This window comes from Scomber japonicus, chromosome 13 (assembly GCF_027409825.1).
Source record: "Scomber japonicus isolate fScoJap1 chromosome 13, fScoJap1.pri, whole genome shotgun sequence".
Taxonomy (NCBI): Eukaryota; Metazoa; Chordata; class Actinopteri; order Scombriformes; family Scombridae; genus Scomber; species Scomber japonicus.
In genome coordinates this window covers 22,052,470-22,072,670 of record NC_070590.1, presented here as the reverse complement: position 1 = coordinate 22,072,670, position 20,201 = coordinate 22,052,470, and the positions used below count along the sequence as shown (strand labels likewise).

General features: G+C 39.7%; 1 protein-coding gene across 1 annotated transcript in view; it reads right to left on the bottom strand.

Annotated features, from left to right (window-relative positions):
- LOC128371453 (roundabout homolog 1-like) overlaps positions 1-20,201 on the bottom strand; it is a 79,308-nt gene that overhangs the window by 45,178 nt on the left and 13,929 nt on the right. The window contains exon 2 of the mRNA XM_053331780.1: positions 13,645-13,971. Within this exon, the coding sequence (XP_053187755.1) occupies positions 13,645-13,971 (327 nt within the window). The remainder of the gene's footprint in view (positions 1-13,644; positions 13,972-20,201) is intronic.

The following is a 20,201-nucleotide window of genomic DNA, read 5'->3' as shown; positions in this document are numbered from 1 at the left end:
TGGGAACGACAGGGAGGGCTATTAAACATGGCAGACTGTGTATACTGTAAACAACGTACAGCATATACCCCGCTGTGTGTTCATGGGAGTGTGAAGCTTCCTGTACTTCTCTCTACCAGAAGCAATTCGGTTCATCTAGCTGTGCTGTTGCTCCTCAGAACACACAGCGAGGAGGCATTCATATCCATTATGGTTGTGTGCTTTCCCTAAAGGCATAGAAAGTTTAAATTGTAAACGCAGTGGTGGAACAGAAGAATATATCTGACTTCATCTGGTTTTACCCTTTATTTTGTTGTCATTAAATGGTGAGTTCACACAAATTTAACTACTTTATACTAAAGGCACACTGAACACTGGTTCTGGAAATAGATGAACTCTTAAAATGTAACTTTTCAATGATAAACATTCCCCTCCATTACATTTTGGTCGAGGGAGAAGAACATTTCTCAAAAACTGGTGTAATGAAACAAAAATGATCTGTGTGAGTAGACACCTTGGAGTCATGAGTGAAGAAATACATCTTTTGTAGTTTTCATTGAATTCAACTTTTAAGTACTATGATATCTCCTGAAGAAACACGCCTCAATTAGTTCCAACTAGGAGGGTTTGTGAACAGTAGAGTCAAAGGGCTAACCAAACAGATAGGATTTCAATCGTATCTGCAAGTAAGCGGTGGATACTCTCATCCTTTCCCCTCTCCCCCTAGTTCTCCCCTTGCATCCCTTCCCACTATCCAACACTCCCTCCATCCCCCATGGCGGTGCGAGGCGGGCAACAGTATCCGCTCTATTACAGAACCTCTAGAGATATCTGCCTTCTCAGCATGCAGTGGAGCTAGACGGTGAAACACGTACACACAAATACATGTACACACACACACACACACACACACACACACACACACAGTGGATACCGCAGGTCTATGATAATCAATGCCAACAGAGCAGCAGCAGATAGAGAGGCAGACCCAAGGCCAAGTTCTACTCAAACAAGCACAAGTCAGAAAGAAAATACACTAAGGAGGGAAGAGGGAATATGAGTGTCCTGACCCACAACATTTACAATTCTTTTGTCTGTGTACAGTACATTTCATATGAATTCTTTCGATTTTTACAGTTTATTTATTTGCACAGAGGCTTATTAAAATCATAACAGACGGAGAAAATGAACACCGTATTCGAGATAAACAAGAAAACCTAGAAGCAAAGGAAGAAAATATGATAACCAAACTGCAGGTGAATACAAATAAAATGTGCTTTAAAAAACAAATGCATGAAAAGAAACGTGTGAAATAAACTAACCTCTAATTAAATCAGATTAGATATGTCAGTTCTACCCCTGATATGTTTGCCTTTTTTTATTTTTAAGAAAAGGAAATGCACGCCAACAAAAACACCACATGGCTTCGTCATACACTCTATTTATAAATGGCACTTTCTGCGAGTGCGAGAGAATAGGTGACAGCGAGAATATAAGACATCAGACTGACAGCACTCCTACATCACACCCGCTGTCGTCCTGCGCGCTGTCAACAAACCTCAAGGAAAAACTGACAAGACGCGCAGGTGTCCGATGGCTATTAGTGTAAAAAAAACTTCCTCATCTGTCAGTGAAGGGAAGCAGTTAGCTGTCAATTAAACAACCAATCATCTCGAGAAGCATCTTGCATTTAAAGCGGTAGAATTGGAAGAGAAAGATAGAGGTTTGTGTCTGTTTGTGGTGGAAGGACGTGTTGCTCCATTGCCTGTCGACTTTACCGTTATAGTAAGACATTTCTCACAGGAGTATTTGACGTACACACATTTGGTGGGAGGCCATGAAAAAAGTGCTTGCACTAAAACATCAGCAACCAATAAAACAGATGGCAGAGGTGAATATTGTGTGCAGGAATCACTCCACAGATGTCTTATTGGGAATTTGGAAGCCTTTTTTTGCAGCTTTGACAAATCCTGACATAAAACTAACTCATGCACACTGAAAAACATGGGAGCTTACTACTGCAAAAAGAAGACAACTACTGTAGCACACATTTAAAATCATATTGCAGGATACATAGATAACATTTACTGAGGTTATTGTGCTACTTAAAATACCCACAGTATCAAATTAGATGTGGGAGATTTGCAGGAATCTCAGTCTACCCGATCAATCCAATTATCAATCCAGCTATGAATCCTGGCTCGCTTCACTCACTCACTCACTCCAAATGAATTCAGTAAACCTTTAATTAGCCAACTCTGCTCGGAGGCCACTGGGATAACATATAGGAATGGAGGCTGGAAAAGTACATCCTTTTTATCGGCGTGTGAATCTTTCATGAGAAAAATGCAAAAAGCATCCAGGAAAGAAGATCCAGTTAGCTTACAGTCAATAAACTAGTCATATGAAAATCAGACTCAAGTATGCATGGTGAGATCTGAAAGAATATACTGTACATCTAAAATACTAAAAATATCAAGGACATTCCACATCAGCTCACTTTTTCTCCACATCGGAGAGTCTCTCTCGCTCTTTCCTCCTATTAACTACAAGGCTGGCAGGACATGCAGCAGGAGGTACTATTTGGTGCCACAAAATCTGCTATCAAATAATAAGCCACGAAGCAGACAACTTAATGGAATATCTAAATATACTTGTGTTGTTATGCTTAAAAGCAAACCACAGTGGCACTGCACAACCAAGGCAATTTGTGCATTAGGGTTGGAAATCATACCTGTCACTCATCTGCTACTATACATAACATGTATTTCTAGAAAACGGTGGTGCCATTAAGTGAATAAAGCTGCTTTTCCTGGATGTTAATATATTAAAAAAAACATGATTTCCTTACAAAATCATCCTCATATTTATCAGTCTGGTTTTCAGTCTCTGCATGCATTTTTTAATGCTAAAAATATTTGAGCATGAATTTGATTCATGATCAATAGAAATCAATACGTAGCATGCTGTGTGTTTATACAGTCTTATGAGCAAAGAGGTCAATGAGAGGAAAGTCATTCTTGCTTTTATATGAGCCGATTGATTTTTTTGCTATGTGGAAATAAACAAAAATAAATCCAATTGTATTCTACACTCAACCAAGCAGTAGAATATGAGTGGCCAAGCATAACAGTTCCATTTGCATAGTAACAGGTGGTATTTGTCTCATTTTCCACATAGAGCACTGGGATTGACACACATACACGCACATGCATTCTGGTAGCAGCCCACTTGCTGACAGGTTGTCAAACAATCATATCAGCTGTTCATCCCCCTGACCTCAGAGACATGGGGCAGAGCAGCCATGATCGCAAGCACTAGACACAACAGAGCCATCAGCACCACTTCATCAGAGCAGAGAGGCAGTGCTGAAAGTCCCTTATAGCATTTACTGTCCCCCGCTGAAGTGAATTAGATAACTGGGGAAAAGCGGCTCAATTAGTATGCATGGTGTATATCAGCTTAGTTCCCTGCCATTCTTAACAATAAATACATATCACAACAACATTAGTCTAATGTGAAAGGGGGAAAAAAAATACTTTAACTGCACGTGTTGTAGATATTGCACATTTTTCACTGTGACATTAAAACCTACAAATGTGTTCTTGGATTGTTTTCCACCAAAACACAAGATAATATATTAAACCAAAAAATAATGAATCTGAGCAGCATAATGGCATATTTTTCATGCATGATTGTGATAAATTGCCTGTAGATTGCTGTTATGAAAATGAGTTGAATCCTGACGTGCTTTGCATAACCTGTATTAAAGATATGGGCGGGAGGGGGGGGGGGGGGGGGGGGGGGGGACGGGACACAGATTTATGTCCTGAAAAATAGAAAGGCAACACATATTCGGGTAAAGGTGCACTAACTGGTTTTCCACGTACGCGCACATGGAGGGGCATTTATATGTGTGTAAATGAATAAGAAGTCCCAATGCTGCGGGCTATATCGCTCTGAAGATCCTTTTAATTATCTCCAGTCCCTCTTCTGTCTCTCTTGGTTTTTCCTCTACCTCTAAGCTTCATGCACTCCTTCAGCTTTTAGTGCCTCGTCTCCTGCTGTCTGTATTTGTGCTCCTTTGTTATGTCTCTGCAATAGCCTTGGGAAGTCTGGGAGAAACAGTAAAGGGAGTTTTCCGCCGAGGATGATGATAAATTAAGAAAGGTTGGGCAAACACAGAGGAGGGTTTTATTGGCAGAAAGAATTTTGCATGATGAAATATTAATTCCTTGAATATTTTATGGCATTTTATGATAATATACTTTAATATATGTTTGAGAGAATGAATGGAATGGAATGGAATGTACAGTATACCTGTAAACACTTATTGTTGCGTGTAGATACTTGTGCTAGATCGCAGGAGTAGCTCATTTATTCCACACAGTCTCTATTATGCATAATAAAACTGAGACCTTGACAATTGGCCTTGATGACAAGAGAAATGGGGAATTTAGTTTGTGGGTGTGGAAGGAGGCTGCCAGCTAAGCAAACACAGAGATTGTGAGTATGAATTATTACTATATTCACACATAGCAACACAATTAATTGGAAAAATAATGAAAATGCCTATTTGATTTATTATTTCTGCAATGTCAACATCACAAGACGCTGTTGATGTTGAAGATATAAGAGGTAGACAAAAATGCGGCCCTTTGAAGTGGAGGTGTAGCTTAATCTAACTTAAATTGTTTAAGCATTTTCCATGTGATACATTATTAACATTAATAGAATAATAATTTAGTATTAGTAACACAAATACAGACAAAGATAGACATGTTTTTACAGTCTGCTTCTAAATACTATACACCTTACAAAGACAGAAATGCACAAACACACACACACACACACACACACACACACACACACACACATACACTTTGTATTTTGTGTGTATGACACTTTTAAAATGGGGAACACATCACTGGTCATCAAAGCTTTCAATAAGCAGCTTTGGCAAATCAGCCACAACAGAGACTCCATCACAAACCTGTCTGCACATTCCAAAGTATTCCCAGTGGAGAGAGATGAAGAGATGCTCCAGAAGGAGGACGGGGGGGAGGATGAGGAGGAGGAGGAGGAGGTGGTGGAGGAGGAGGAAGAGGAAGAGGGGGAGAAAATGGCAGAAAATAGGGGATGTAGAACTGACAGCCAGGCAGGCACAGGAATGGCTGTGGTGCTTTGGAACTGTACATCTCATTATTCAGCTTTCCATTGAGGAGCCACTCCTCTCTCTCTCTCTCTCTCTCTCTCTCTCTTACTCTTTGTCCCATATTTTGCTGCATTTTTATAAATCACCACATCTGCAGCCCATTAGAGAAGATACCAGCATCTTTGGTTTTGGTGGGTAAGCATTAGGAGCTGTACTGCATAAACAGCCTATTACTCTGCTGCTACACTAGGAACTGCTAGAATCTCTGGTTTCAAGTGTCTGTCACTGCTTTTCAGTAGAGCCATTTCTGTGAAACATTAAGTGTAGACTGCCTGATAATGTTTCTTAAAATGTTCTAATTTGCCCTTTTCACCAGCAACATTATTTAGTACGGTGTGCTCAAATGCTTAGGTTCATAATGTACTGCTTTGTAAATATCATGTTATCATTTTACATAATAGCATCTTATTTCATGCAGTTGACATTTAGCCTTATCTTTAAGGAATCAAGTGATGAAATACATTGTGTAAATGCATTAACTTCAGTACAACTTTACGCTAATTTGTTGAGCTACATATCGCAACGTCCTGACTTTGTACTAGATAAATTTACAATGTGGTATAAAGTCAAGAGGTTGTGATATGTAGCATAAGAAGCTAGCACAGCCCTATGAATGGAAATGTATTCCAAACATGCGCAGTGACGTCTGCCTCACACAGAGTAACTCTCCAGAGACTGAAGACTTGATTGCTGTTTCTAAACAAACTAACCTTAGTATTCATGGTGAGGGAACATATCACCCAGTAGAGCAGTGTGGCTCATTGACGTGTTTTTAATAGTTTTTGGACGACAGGTCTACGGCACAGGGGAATAAGATATATCAGTCTTTGGATACACATACAATACTACTAAGTGCGATCAGTTTCTTTTTGGTTTGGTTCTGCACATGAAAGTTGTTGCCAATGAGAAAAATATAGAAAATTTCCCACTATATCCTTTAAATCACCATCTTAGTTCACTTAAGTTGTATCCTGATTCTGACTCTAGCATGTTTTTGTAATCTGTATATCAGTATGAAAAGCTTCTCTGTGTTAAGTGGTGCTAAGTGTTACAGTAAGTGTGTCAAGTGGTAAAAGCACTACCTTATGTGAAGAGCAAGCATGACCTTTAAGATTATTTTTAAGCAAAAGAGCAAATGGTGATGAAAAATATGTTAGACTGTGTAAAACATCCAATAAATACTGAGTTGAATCACTCTGTTATTTAGTCTGTCTGGCCTTCGCAATATTTGATTATGCTAAAAGCAAAGTGCTTGCCTCTACTTGATCATGAAAGAATTTTGATTAGCTTAATGATAGTCCAAAAAGTTTGGAGTTTTAATCACAGGCACTAACAATCAAACCACAATTACACAGCGCACGTCTGAGAGAGAGAGAGAGAGAGAGAGAGAGAGAGAGAGAGAGAGAGAGAGAGAGAGGGAGGGAGAGAGAGAGAGAGAGAGAGAGAGAGAGAGAGAGAGAGAGAGAGAGAGAGAGAGAGTCTTCATTATCAATTGTCACTCCCTGAAGGGGCTGCCAGAGTTGCACTGAGTGTAATTATTTTGAAATGACATTACAGTTAACTTTTACCGGCTGATATGATACCACACAACAGATACAATGAGCAGACACAATAAAAAAAAAGAAAAAGAAAGAAGCTTTAGCAAATAAAAACTGACACAAGGTCAAAACGAAAAAGCGGAACAACCTTTGACCCTTAGGGGGGGAAGATAGAATTAACCTTAAGCACAGACATGGCTAGTGAATGCTGTTGACTGTGGTGGTATGGAGTGACAGATAGAGGATGGATAAGGCTAATATCTCAGCTCTCCTCTTCTCTCCGTGACAGCAGGATTACTCAACCATGCTGTAAGCCTTTAATACTTCCAAACTGACAAATTCAGAAGCAAAATAGTGGGCGCACTTGACATGTGCTTACCATAGCATAGTTTATGTCAGCACCGAGTTTGTTGTAAGTCGGCACTTGATTGCTTTTTTTTAACCGTTTATTAATTTCAGTTGTTGCTTGAGTTTGGCCATCCAAGAAGCTTCTCTTGACAATGTTACAAATCAGCAATCGAAGTGAATAAAATGCATATGACTTTAGAGTAACCTGACACAGCAAGCAGGGAGTTTTATTGGAAATGGATAAAATCTAGCTGCATTACAGCTTTGAGGTTGCAGGGAAATGCAAGCGGCGCTGAGCGGGAAAACGGGGAGAAAAGATTTAGTGTCAGGAGAAATGGGCCGAGCCAAACAGAGTCTCCCCCTGCAACAGTCAGGAGCTGAATACATTACCCGCAACAAATGATATCCGACATGATTTGGATGTCGGAGAAAAAAAATAAAAAATGGAGGGATATCCAAAAGCATAATGCATAATGCAGCTCATATATGAGCACACAGGAGCATTCAAATCACAAAAGTCTATCCTCTACAGTCAGATTTGTTGATTTGACTCTCCCAGGCTGCTTTTTTCCTCCTGTGGCTCGTCTCTCTCTCTCTCTCTCTCTCTCTCTCTCTCTCTCTCTCTCTCTCTCTCTCTCTCTGTCTCTTTCTCTTTTTCTCTCTCCTCGTCAGCAACTTATTCTCCGAAGATAAGCACAAAAAGAGAGGAGCGGAGGGGGGGGGGGGGGGAGAGACATGAACGCACACATATGACAAGGCCAATAAAGAAGGCTTCACATGTGTGTAATGTGCAGGAACCGTTAACGCCACTGAAAATTCACAATGCCTACCAGCTCATTATCAGACATAAACCTAGATTCAGCAGATGGGCTTTTTTTTTTGGTTGTTGTTGTTTGCTTTGCTCTGTGTTCTTGACAAGGCAACAGCATGTCTCTATCGCAAAATGAAACCTCCTTTTGCCAGAAAAAAAGTAGAAAATATATTAAGGGGGCTATAATTAATGGTATAATTAAATTATCTGACGTATAATGCAGATTTGAAGGTCAGTCCATTTTTTCCCCCTGTGAAAGCAGCAACTGTAGTTTAATTTGACTCATGTATACAGGACAATCCCGACACACACACACACACACAAAAGGAACGGCTTCACATTTTGATAATATTGCCACACACCCAGGAGCCATATGGTCTTTGTCAGAGTCTCTTGAGTACTTCCCCTCTCTTTTCCCTTCACCATGCCGCTGCAAGCCAAACAAACTCTTTCCCTACGTCCTGACACTCTGGCGCAAATCTGGCTCTTGGAAAAGCTGAGCCAAGGGGAATATAGCGACTAAAATTGTTTAGATAATACTTGCAGTGCACTCGCCCCAGTCTCCAGACTGTAAACACAAACCAGCTGTCCCCGGAGTGTGATACTTATTCACTGACTGATCTAACCATGGGCCAACTGGGAGAGAAGGGAGCGGAAAACAGGATGAGGAACAAGAGGCTAGCAAAGCGTTTACAGACTGCCACAGACAATTTGAAATAAACACTGATATCTGACTTTGTGGCTGTGGATGAAGAGCATTTACAATGTGTCAGTGTTTGTCTATCATACAATATTACTCCTCATCCATATGGAGAGAAAATGAGAAGTTTTTTGAAACATACCGCTCCACTGCCACTTAGGATCTTTTACTGCGTTTATCCAGAGTGACTACAGAAGGGATGTTGTCAGCGGCAGTGACAGCTATTTGAAGTGAGGAGCCATTAGTTAATGGATAGGGGCAGGCAGAGAGGGAACCTGACCTCTGAGAATCCTCCTCTCCCTCCGCTGCCTCGTTCATCTCCCGCGCCCGCTTGTTTCCAGCATAAGATTACAATCAAAGAGGAGTGGACAGGGAGACGGACCAGGGGTCCCACCTCAAACTGTCAATCTCACAGTCTGACTGAGCTACACATATCCCATGATCCACTTCAGAGAGCACGGTGTTACTGTGAACATGTCTGTCATGTTAATGCAGTCATTTAATTACCACAAGCCATCATACGTCCTCCTCCTTCAGCGTTTCCCTCTTCAAGATATGAAAAGAAAACAAAACTGCATATATTTAGCCTGTTCAAATATAAACAGTGCATAGAGAATATTATCTCATTTATTTTAGAGGCAGAGATCTTTACTGTATGCGATGATGCACAGAGACTGAGATGGCTGTTCACATAAGAAGCATTTCAGTTAGCCAGTTGGTTGACAGGAGGGTGGAATGAGCTAACAAAAAGCCTTTCATTGAGATAAAAACTGAAAAAGCCAATTCTTCTCTTCTTCTTCTGTTATTGCACATGCTTGAAATGATGTAGACAAATACTTATGAGTGATATAGTGTTGGAAAATGCCAGTATGTTGCTATATTTTGAATTGATTTGACATCCAGCTGTGTCTTGTAATTCCATGTGGGATAGGCCAAATTATGATGATTCCATGATATGGAAATAAAAATTGAAAGGGGACATTTCTGCCTTTCTCTCCATACCTTCACATGTATGAGGAGAGGAGTGGTATGGCTACATGGTTGGCTCATTACTGTACTGCAGTGTTGTGGCTTCACCTTCATCCCAGTGACAAGGAACACTTTCCCCTAGCAAATGGCACTGTCCAATTAGTTTAAGAATACCATTTATTCCTCTCTCTTACTGAACCTAAAACAGGTCTACTATCCAATAACCTTTAGAGTACATAGGCTGTGACTTTGCCTTCACCTCAATAAAGCGCTTCATGATTGAATCAAGTGGCTGAGGTCAATAGGACATATGTTCATTTCCCAGGGTCCTCTAGGGTCCCTGCAGGCAGAAAAAATATGCTGAGTGTCTTCTGTGACATTTATAGGATAGGAACTATGTTATATGTCTTTTTTTTTTCATTTAATCTTTTTCACTTTCAGAAAGGGCTCCACTGGCATGTGTGTGTGTGTGTGTGAGTGTGTGTGTGTGCCTGTGTATGTGTACATGTTGTGCGTGTTGACACAGTATTTCAACCCCTTGGTCACGCTTCAGGCACCAGCACATACTACATCTGTCACTGTCTCTACCACGTCACCTCAATTTTCTGCAGACAAGTTTCACTTCTGTGCCTTGAAGGACAGACACTTCTTCCTCTCTCTCTCTTTCTCTCTCCTCTTCTGCTTCCTCCTACTCTGTCACTCCTGTCCTGCCTCCATCACTTTACATGTCAGCTTCTAGTACTGTCTTTTGTCAGCTGTCTCCCCACTTTCCATCAACTCTACTTTACTTTACTTAGCTCATAGAAGCATTTGAAAAAAAAAAAAAGTTATAATACAGTAAATTCATTTCGAAGTGAGTGGTGGCGTTTATAGGTAATTGATTTCTCACTGTAGCTTTCACACTTCGTTTTTCTATAATGGATCAAATGACTAATGTTGTGCGGGTTTCTTGTCAATGCGCAGCAGTCGCCAAGTCCATGAACTCATCAAATTATATAAAGTGACAAGATATTGATGACAGCTAATCATTTTAATTAACTGTGACTACTCAAAGTTTATTTGTAAGGACAAGTGCATAGAATATTCATGGGTTAACCAAGGCCCTCATATCTTTAGCTACAGTCATTTGCAATATTTGTCCCTACATCACTATGTAAACAATAATAATATGAATATATTCAATAAAATCCTTATATTATTGCTGAATCCTAGATGAATTGGTGTATTTGGCATATTCAACTATAACACATTTAATTTTGGATCATAATTGGTTTACCAATTCGTCTAAGAAATTGTAGGAAACCTTGTATCTCTAACATGTTGACTTTTCTGGAGCTATAGTGAATATCCTGTATATAAATAGCACAAGACAACACTTGTCAGCTTTTAAAGGAGTTTATAATCCTTCAGTTTAAATACGAAAATATGAAAACTGGACTGAGTCAACTGAAAAACAAAATGCGTGTATAACACTGGTGGTGGGGATTCAGTAGCTGATTACACAGAGAAGTGCTCTAGCTGTGTCACTGATGTCTGAGCAAAAAAATTACTGGAGGATAGGACTGGAGGAGAAATATATGTATAGTATATGACAAAAATGTGTATACACCATGGCACTGTAGGCTAATTTCAAAGTAATGGATCACAATATGTTGTATTTGGTAGGAAAAAAATAATAAAAGCCTCATTATTTCATGATGCATATGAGCTTATGATAGCATGTCTTGATGCATATATGGCATATAGCACATGATTTTAGCTTAACTGTATGGCCAGTCAGTCTCACGTCAAACTCTTCATACTGGAAAAGATTGCCATTCATGACTACACTATTGTTGCCTGAGTAACTGTTAACACATTATTTTAATTTATAGATTTGCAATTCTCACAATGTCTGTCTTAAAACAATCCAGGTGCCTACAAGAAAACTGAAAAAGGTTTTCCTCGCTGAATCATCAGCTATCAATCATTCCTTCTGTCCATACTGTTCATTAAAATTCAAATACATTTCCAAAATCCACAGAGTGCTGTGAAGTATAGTAACAAAAAGAGAGACGTTGGCAGTAAAAGAACTATAATGTTGAAATATCTACTTGTTTTGACTAATTTTGATGATTGAAGTTTCATATTAGGTTCAGATATATTTTTGCACATAGGGGAAACTGTGGATTTTGGCCCCATCCCTCACATTGCAAATGCCTTATGAGGAGATCGTCTAGTGGTCAGTAGGAATGATTATGGCTAGAGAAACCTATTTCAGTTCAGACAATTTGAGTTTTAAGATAGACTAGAAAAACTCTGAACCCCCTGAACGCCCTCCTATTTAACATTCATAAGCAGTATATAAACAGGTTGTACACTTCTTATAAATGCTAAATGAATAAAGTTTTACCCAGCAGCTAACAACACAGGCCTGTGGTCTCGAAACCCAATCATCCTTTTGAATTCTCTTTCTTTAACAACTTGTCAAAGCAATCTTTAAGCTATTTAAAACCTACACGAAATAGATGAAAAACGATCGGACAAGTCTGTCCATTGACAGAGTAAGGTCAATCCTCCTTTTAACACTCTACAGGCTCACAGTCCTCTCTTAAACTCCCTAACTCAGCAGCATTTGCCAAAGGGGGTTCTGTTTTACTATCCAGCCCCAGGGTGATCCATGAATCTGTGTGACCTCTGAGGGATGAGGTAGGGAGACATAACTCATCCAGGCAGCTTCAACAAGTCCTCGCTGTGTTCCTGCTCGACCTTAAAAACCTGGCAGTAAATTTAGTGAACTCCAAGTAATAAACTCTCCCCCAGGAGGGCTTAGTTTCTTGAGGTAGAAGTGCTGATCAAGCATTACCATGATACCATTTGACCATCTCTTTCATTATAATTCAAAAGGTGAAACAGACACCAGAGGGGTATTATTATTTTAAAACCTTTGCAAAATATCTGCCCAGGAGACCAAGCTTGGGCAGGGCTCTGCAAGCTGACACAGCTGAGCAAAAATATCCACAGTAAAGGATGTGGAGCAATGCACTGTGAGGGTGGGTGCTTATCACCAACACTTCCTTCTCTCAGTGCATTATTCATTCTTGTTATTTTCCAAACAGGCTCCAGTGTTTTTGGATTTGCAGAACCTGTGCTCCATAGGGATTCACAGACCATCTGCACTTACCCTATTCTGAAGGTTGTAAGCCCTGACCTTTTTGCTCTCTGCCCTCTGCCTGCTTCTCTACAGGCTTCATTCCATCAGTCTAACTAATGTATACACACACACACACACACACACACACACATTTGGCTGCTGCATGCAACCTGGCAGATTCCAAACTGAGACATACTGCAGTGAAAGGCTGTTTAACTGGCAACACCACACACTTGACACTTGCAACTCTACGATTCAGCGAGTCGACACTGTCACCTGTTAGACACACACTCACTCCTTGTTTAAACCTGGGGACTAAAGCAGACACACAGCTGCTGCTTGTCTGACAGGTGTGTCACATAGTGAAGTTCCACCTGTCCCTAAAACCATAAAAATGAGCTTTAAACCATAATTGGAACGAAAGTAACAAAATGAAGCTGGCTTTTTAAATGTAATTACTGTGTTTTATATATAATTAGATCAGTTGGAGTTCAAAGCATGGAAACAATTTATGCAAAGGAAATGTAACAAAGACTGTGATGCATTGTAGTAAAAGTGAAAGTATTTCAATGGGGGTTTTTTTTATGTGCAGGAAATAATCCAAAGGTTAGCCTGCTACTTATTTCCTTTAAAGATAAAAACTCTTGTTATCATCATACCAAAAGCGCAGTGAGAGATCAGGAAATGATTTACAATATTTAAAAGGGCTCAGATGATAAATGCAAAGATATGTGCATAAAACACCTGGGTATAAGAGATAGTGTCTTGTTTATTCTTGGTCAAAGGTTTACAGATCAGACAGACTTCTGACATCATGTGTGATTGCGGCCGCTTTGATGTTTTGGTGCATTCTCTGGTTAATATTAAACATAAAGCATGCTGAGTGAGGTAATGTGTGTCCATGTGAGCTGTATCATTTTTTATAGGACTTTCTAAACAGCTGTAACTTACTGGCTACTTCCAGAGATGCATTGTGACTGATGGCCTGGCCCAGGTAGTTTCGGGCCACACAGACATAGCTGCCATCATCGGGCTTGCTCCTTCGTCCGTGGACGATGCGTAGGAAGAAGAGTGAGCCGCTGGGCAGCAGCATACGGTGGGAACGGGGGTTGTCACGGTCCGTCTCAACTCGCTCCCCATCTTTGTACCATTCCACTGTGGGGGTTGGACGTCCCTCTGCCTTACAGTTGAGAGTGGCCGGTTCCCCCTTGGACACAATGAGGTCAGAAGGGTGCTCAACAATGCGGGGAGGGAAGTCTTCCTGCCGCAGACGAGACCCTAGAGGAGAGGACGAATTAAAAGGGGTTACAACAATTATAAGAAATTACTTCTATACACTTTACCACCAAATTAGCATTATAATACATACTGTAAATATCAAAGGAACATGAAAAAACACACAACACAGAACCACAGTGAAATTTATCAAATAATCCTTCCATGCAAAACAATGTAGTACTAATCAAAACAGCATCTGCTCTGAAGGAATTAGACAAGGCACATTATTATTACTGTTCAAGTGCTGTGTATTAACAATAATCCAGTTTGACAATATAATTACCACACAATTACATGTCACTCATAAAATGTTTCGCTTTTGCTTGAGCAGTTGGAATCCCATGAGCCATTGTAAATGTGTAAACAATGCTGACATGTGAATTCTTCAGGATGTAATATCTTTTTTGAAAATATGACTGGGCCTTAAAACATGTATTTGCACAACAGCTATTGAGAAAAGCTTAGAAGATGGATTATGATAGGATTATAGTGTTATCTGTGACCCCAGTGACATGACACTACACAACACAACTGCTCATTTCACTTTTTAAAATATTCTGTAGTGGTCATTTTTATTGAAGAAATGTCTGCTTCTAACAGTACAGGAAAACAGGAGCTTCTAAGTGTATTATAGTATCAATGTACAGTTGTCCAACCTCAACATGAGCCATCACTCTCTCCCCCCACTCTAATGCAATAGCATGTATGTCCAGTTGCATGTGTGTGTTTGTGCGCATGTGTGTGTGTGTACCTGTGTGTATATTTACTTATGCTATAGGTTCACCATTTGGGGCCAATTTCAACACAGCCTCTGAAATCATTAAACCGCTCATAGAAATACGAATCAATACCTCCGACCACCATACAGGCACTAACAACCACAAAATCACCTTTAATCCCCATATACACTATTGAGATGTCAATCATGTGGGTTCTCTCAAAGAAACGGTGTAACAATGGCTCCCTGTGAAGCAGAGGACACTGCAAACCTCCCTAATGAGATCCAGGTACACACCTCCAATGCCTCTGTACATCTTACATTCCCTTCAACTCTTTCCAACCCCCCAACAGACACACACAACAGCTCCACCTCCAACCAAGTCCACACACAGACCTACTGATGCTCTCTCTTTTCCTCCTTCCAGTATTGTTTAAATCTGGTGGATTCTGCTGAACAGCTGCAGGTGTTATTGTTTTACAAAAATTAGATTTTTAGTCACCTTTAATCCTAGACCAGAATGCACAAGCAACTGTGCTAAAACTGCAAGAGAAAATATAGAGGGAGAGTGAAGAGGGACGGAGAAGATGAAGGAAATGTGGCTTTAATGTCAGTCATGCAACCACTGTTTACCTGTGTTTATTGCTGTGGGAACACTATTGTGCCCTTTCATGCCGGTACAAACACCAGCTTGCGCAGCCTTCAGCAGGTCACGCTTTAATGTACCAATGGCCCTGTAAAGCAGATAATCACTACCGTGCTAGAGAGTGATGAGCTCCTACACTCCTGCTGCAACCAATAAATCCCAAACAGACAAGCATTTACCCAGAGAGATAACACCTCACACACATTGTGAAATGGGTGTGAATTTGATCCGCTGGGTAGTGTGGCAGATTATTTGTGTGTTTGCACAAATCTGAATTTACTGTATTTTCCAAAAGCTTCAAAATGAAAATGTGATCTTATCTAAGAGGTAGAATACAACATCTTGCCCTAGACAAAAAGTCTGGAACACTAGGCATTTGGTAGGTGCACAAGCTTATCATTAAAAACTCTAAGGTATGCTGACATTTGAGTGTAGCAACTAAAGGGTCCATTATATGTGAATGGCAACCAGTCTGACAAAAGGGATGTGGACTGCTGAGATAAGGCCTCCCACTGCCAACTACTGCAGTCATTTTTTTGGTTTGTATTTTCCTATTTGCCTCATTTGTCTTATTTTCACCCTTTACTGCTGTCAAGCGCTAAAAGGATACATGCTAATGAATGGAACATAACATAAAAGCTGATGCAATAATGAAGTTCAAGAGCTTTGACTGTATACTTTGTGCTTAAATGGCAGGCTAATTTTCACATCCAGAATACAGGGCGATCTTAAAATAACCTTACTCCAAAAGCTCCTAAATGGAGGGCAATGCCACGACAGGTGCAAAAGTGTTTCTGCCTCTCCACAGCCATGCCAGCACAAATTAGAAAGAGAATGATCAATTTTCTTAATTCACATGATGTCATATAAATCCTGTGCATGACTTTTATTTGTAGGATATCTCACACATTTGGATAAAGCTTTTGTATTTCATGTACGCTGTGGTAAAGGACACGCACAAGTCCTTTTCCCATTGATATTTAATGGAAGATAAGCTGTCAGGAGATACATGGGAGATCAGCTTATATAGTACCCTCTTAGTATTCACTCCTCAAGGCAATCCCCCTCAATTTATTGTACAGATCCCCATTAAGCCCTGTGTCTATGTTCTTTGAAATGTGTATCCTTAAGATGACACTTAATTGTAAAGGTGATAAAATATTCAACATCTCTCAAATCAAACAGAATTTTAAACTTGTTATAGTGCAGCACATCCCCTCCCTTCACAGTCTTCCCCAACTGACTTATATCTTATACCCTGCCATATAGTGTCTGTTGTACAAAAGGCAGGTAATTAACCTGACGTGCCAGAGGTTTGTTACACAGAACTCTATGAGAAGTTGTCCTTCAAAACTATTTGGAAAAGGGCAGGCACTTTCAAAAAATACTTGACAGGTGACTGAATGAACCATCTATCGCTGTTTATCACCGTCTTACATTGGGAGGCAGCTGGATTCGCAACACTGATTTGACACAAGCTCATTACTTAAAAACCTGACAAGATGGATTCACGTGTGATCTTGTGATGTCATGATCTCGCCAGTCAAGTTGTAAGCAGGTAATTACACACCTAAAACTGTTCCCTAATAAGATTTTGTCACCTCCTTTCTTTTTCAGCTTGAAGGTTTGTAAAAATGACACTGGATTGGGAGTGACCAAATCTCAATGGGTCAGGGAACAATTTTGGAAGTGTACACACCATGATCAGGACTTTTTGAGAAGTTAAAGACTGGTTCACTGCTACTTCCAACCCAATCCAAGTGGAGGTGAACAGAATTTTAATCAAAAATATATTGAGTCTACAGCTATGCTATCAACTAGATTAGAGGATCCCTAAAGTAAGTAGGATTTGTCCTTTGAACAAAAATTCATGAAAATTTAATCAATAGCTGTTGAGCTATTTTTCTCTTTTTCTTCTGTAATTTGGGTGATCTGATTGTTCAGCAGCACAGTCTGACAGGGCAACAGCACAAAGACAGTTGCTCACCTGCAGCAAGACAAACAAGCTGTACTCCCCAGAGTTGCAACAGAAAGGATTGTTACCTGAATGAACAAAGAATCACCTGTCATATTTGAGCCAAAAGAGTTTGGAATGATTGAGAAATGATCTTGTTAGTTTCAAGACAATACAAAAAATACCACCTAAAACAAAAGAAAGAAAGGCAGGCAAAACCACCAGTTTTACACACTGTCTAGACATTTAAAGCTTTAACGGAAAAAAAATAAACAAGGTGGGCACTGTGGCCTTGGGTCCCTGTTTACCAGAGCACACATGCCGCTTTTCTTGTTCTTAATTGTGTTGGGCTGATGCCTAAGGGTCCAAACAGCTCCCTAAGCTCCCTGGCATTACAGAAAGGCAATATCAGCCTGCCACAAGTGGGCCCCCAGAAGACCAGGCTTTATCTGCAAAGGGCCAGCAGCCAGCACACAATCTGTATGCAAAAACATGCACACAGATGCACAATGGAGTACATACATACACACTAAAGGTCATTTGTAGCACCTGTGCTCCTACAAATATGTTTTTGCTGTCAGTCATGCCTGAGGGAGTTCTGTTGTCTTGTGAAGATCTAGGGAGAAAAAGGGAATGAAGAGCAACAAATACCGAGAAAGAGGAGCCTGTCTGTTCAGTTTTGTGTCAGGCAGTGAGAAGTATAGTATGTTGGCATAACAAACTAGGTATTTTGTATTTTATTCAAATAGGTTTGGTGAATATGCAAGGCAGAAAAGAGGGCATGACAGGAGGAAATGAGGATGAAAAGAAGAGATGATGAAGAAGGAAGGCACAGGCTTTAAAACAACAAATCATGAGCACTGAGATCATAATAAGACAATGTACAAATATGAATGTAATTTACTACAACATTGGTGGTCTTGGATCGACCCACCCCAGTGTCATTTACAGTACAGTACTGTATGTATTTGGAAAGTATGAAAGGAGGCTACTATGACTGTTTGGATCCAGACCAAAGAAATATACAGAGAAAATATCATATATCACAGTCAAATAAGCTTGCTGCACTGGGGTCCCTCTAGCCGTCAGCTCGGTATGAAAAATTATCTTCAGACAAACTGACAGACACATGAGCACAAAAACTCGCAGACTCAAATTTAAACTCCAAAACCTCCAAATTCACATCCTAAAGAAAGTTCAAAATTGTCCCAAACAAGCAATTATATAAAAAAGCAGCGGCTGACATTTATTAATTCAGAGCACTGCAGACTTAGTGCCACCCTTTGGTGCTGCTGACAGCTGTGTGACGCAGTCAGCTTGATCAGTGACTCTGACACCAAACATACCAAATCCATAGTTGTGGAAATGGTAAATTTACACCTGAGGTACTGTGGGATTACCTGTGCTCGGGTGCCAACACCACTCTGGAAGAGTAGCAGTCAGGCACATCTAATAAAGCCAAGCAGACTTTGTGGGAGGCTTAAGAGTGTAAATGGAACAGCTACTGTATGTCTTGTTAAGGCAGTCACTTTTTGTCAGTCCCTAGAAGACATTTGGTTTCTGTCTTAGTGAGGCATGGGCTAAATTGTGGATCAAAGTCCATACTTTTAATAGCTAGACAGAGATTTCCAGAAGATTCCAAGTTCACAGCACTGCTCTTGTAAGTCAAATGACATCATATGTTTGAACAGGCAACCATCCAAGACAAGGTCAACAACTAAATGAAATGTGACAATAGAAAGATTTATACTAAAAGACTATACTATAATAAGAGCATTAAAGAGACAGACATGACAAAAGATCACCATAGAGCCTAGAAAGACTATGGAAGGGCAACTTCACTGAACTAAATAAACACTGAAGTTGTTTTATTTTTAGTAAGCTAAGAAAAATGTCATTTTAAGTTAGACTGGTCAGCAAGTGTCAGGGCGGTGATGGATGTCGGGACTTCCCTACATGACGTACAGGGCAAGTCTCAACTACACAAAATTAGTGGATTAAGAATGAATTACAGCTGAATGAATCATGCATCTGAATAAGAAATGAGTGCTGTCAGCATTTCCATCCTAAAATATACTTCACAGACCCAGACTAGACTGTTGTATGACTTTCTGACACTTAACTCACTGAAGCAAACCATTACTGTGATATGTGGATTAATGTGGATGATATTATGCAAGTGTTTGCTGTGCATCACTGCACCACCTTTGGTATTTTAAGCACATCTCATATCCAGAAATGTCAGCAAAACATTCAACAAATCCTCTCTTCCAAGGCCAAGTTCTCACTAATGTGGATTCAGCAATATATCAAAGTGACTAAAACAGGTACAGGAACCTGTTTTATAAAACTGTGCAGGCTCTGTGATAAAAGATTACATGCACACAAAAGAAGTAATCATGAAATCTTTCCATATCTTTTCCACAGCTCATTTTCTCCTTACTAAAGCAAAATTAACTAGATATTATGAGCATAAATGAGCTTGCATTTTTCCCTGTTAACTTTAATATTATATTATTATATATTATGGATATTAATATTAATCAGCTTGGCATTTAATAACCTGAAAGAAAAGATGACTATTTTTAGATCAGATCAGAAACTGCATAAAGCCTTTTGTTGGGTTAAAGGTTAAAGGTAGATGTGTTGGTGGTCATTATGGTTTTAATGATCTGAAAACACATCTTCTAAATTCATGTATAGGAAATCTTCATAGTGTCTTTCAAAATTCTGATATTTGACTATGTTTCATAACAGATTACCTGATTTGTTTCTACAGTAATGAAATAATTAAACATTTATATACCTATTGTCTTTTTTGCCAGAAATGTAGCTTAGCTTAGCTTAGCTCCCCATGTAAAACCACAACTCTGTTTTTTGTAGGGATTAAACAAACAAGTTAACCTGTTAGT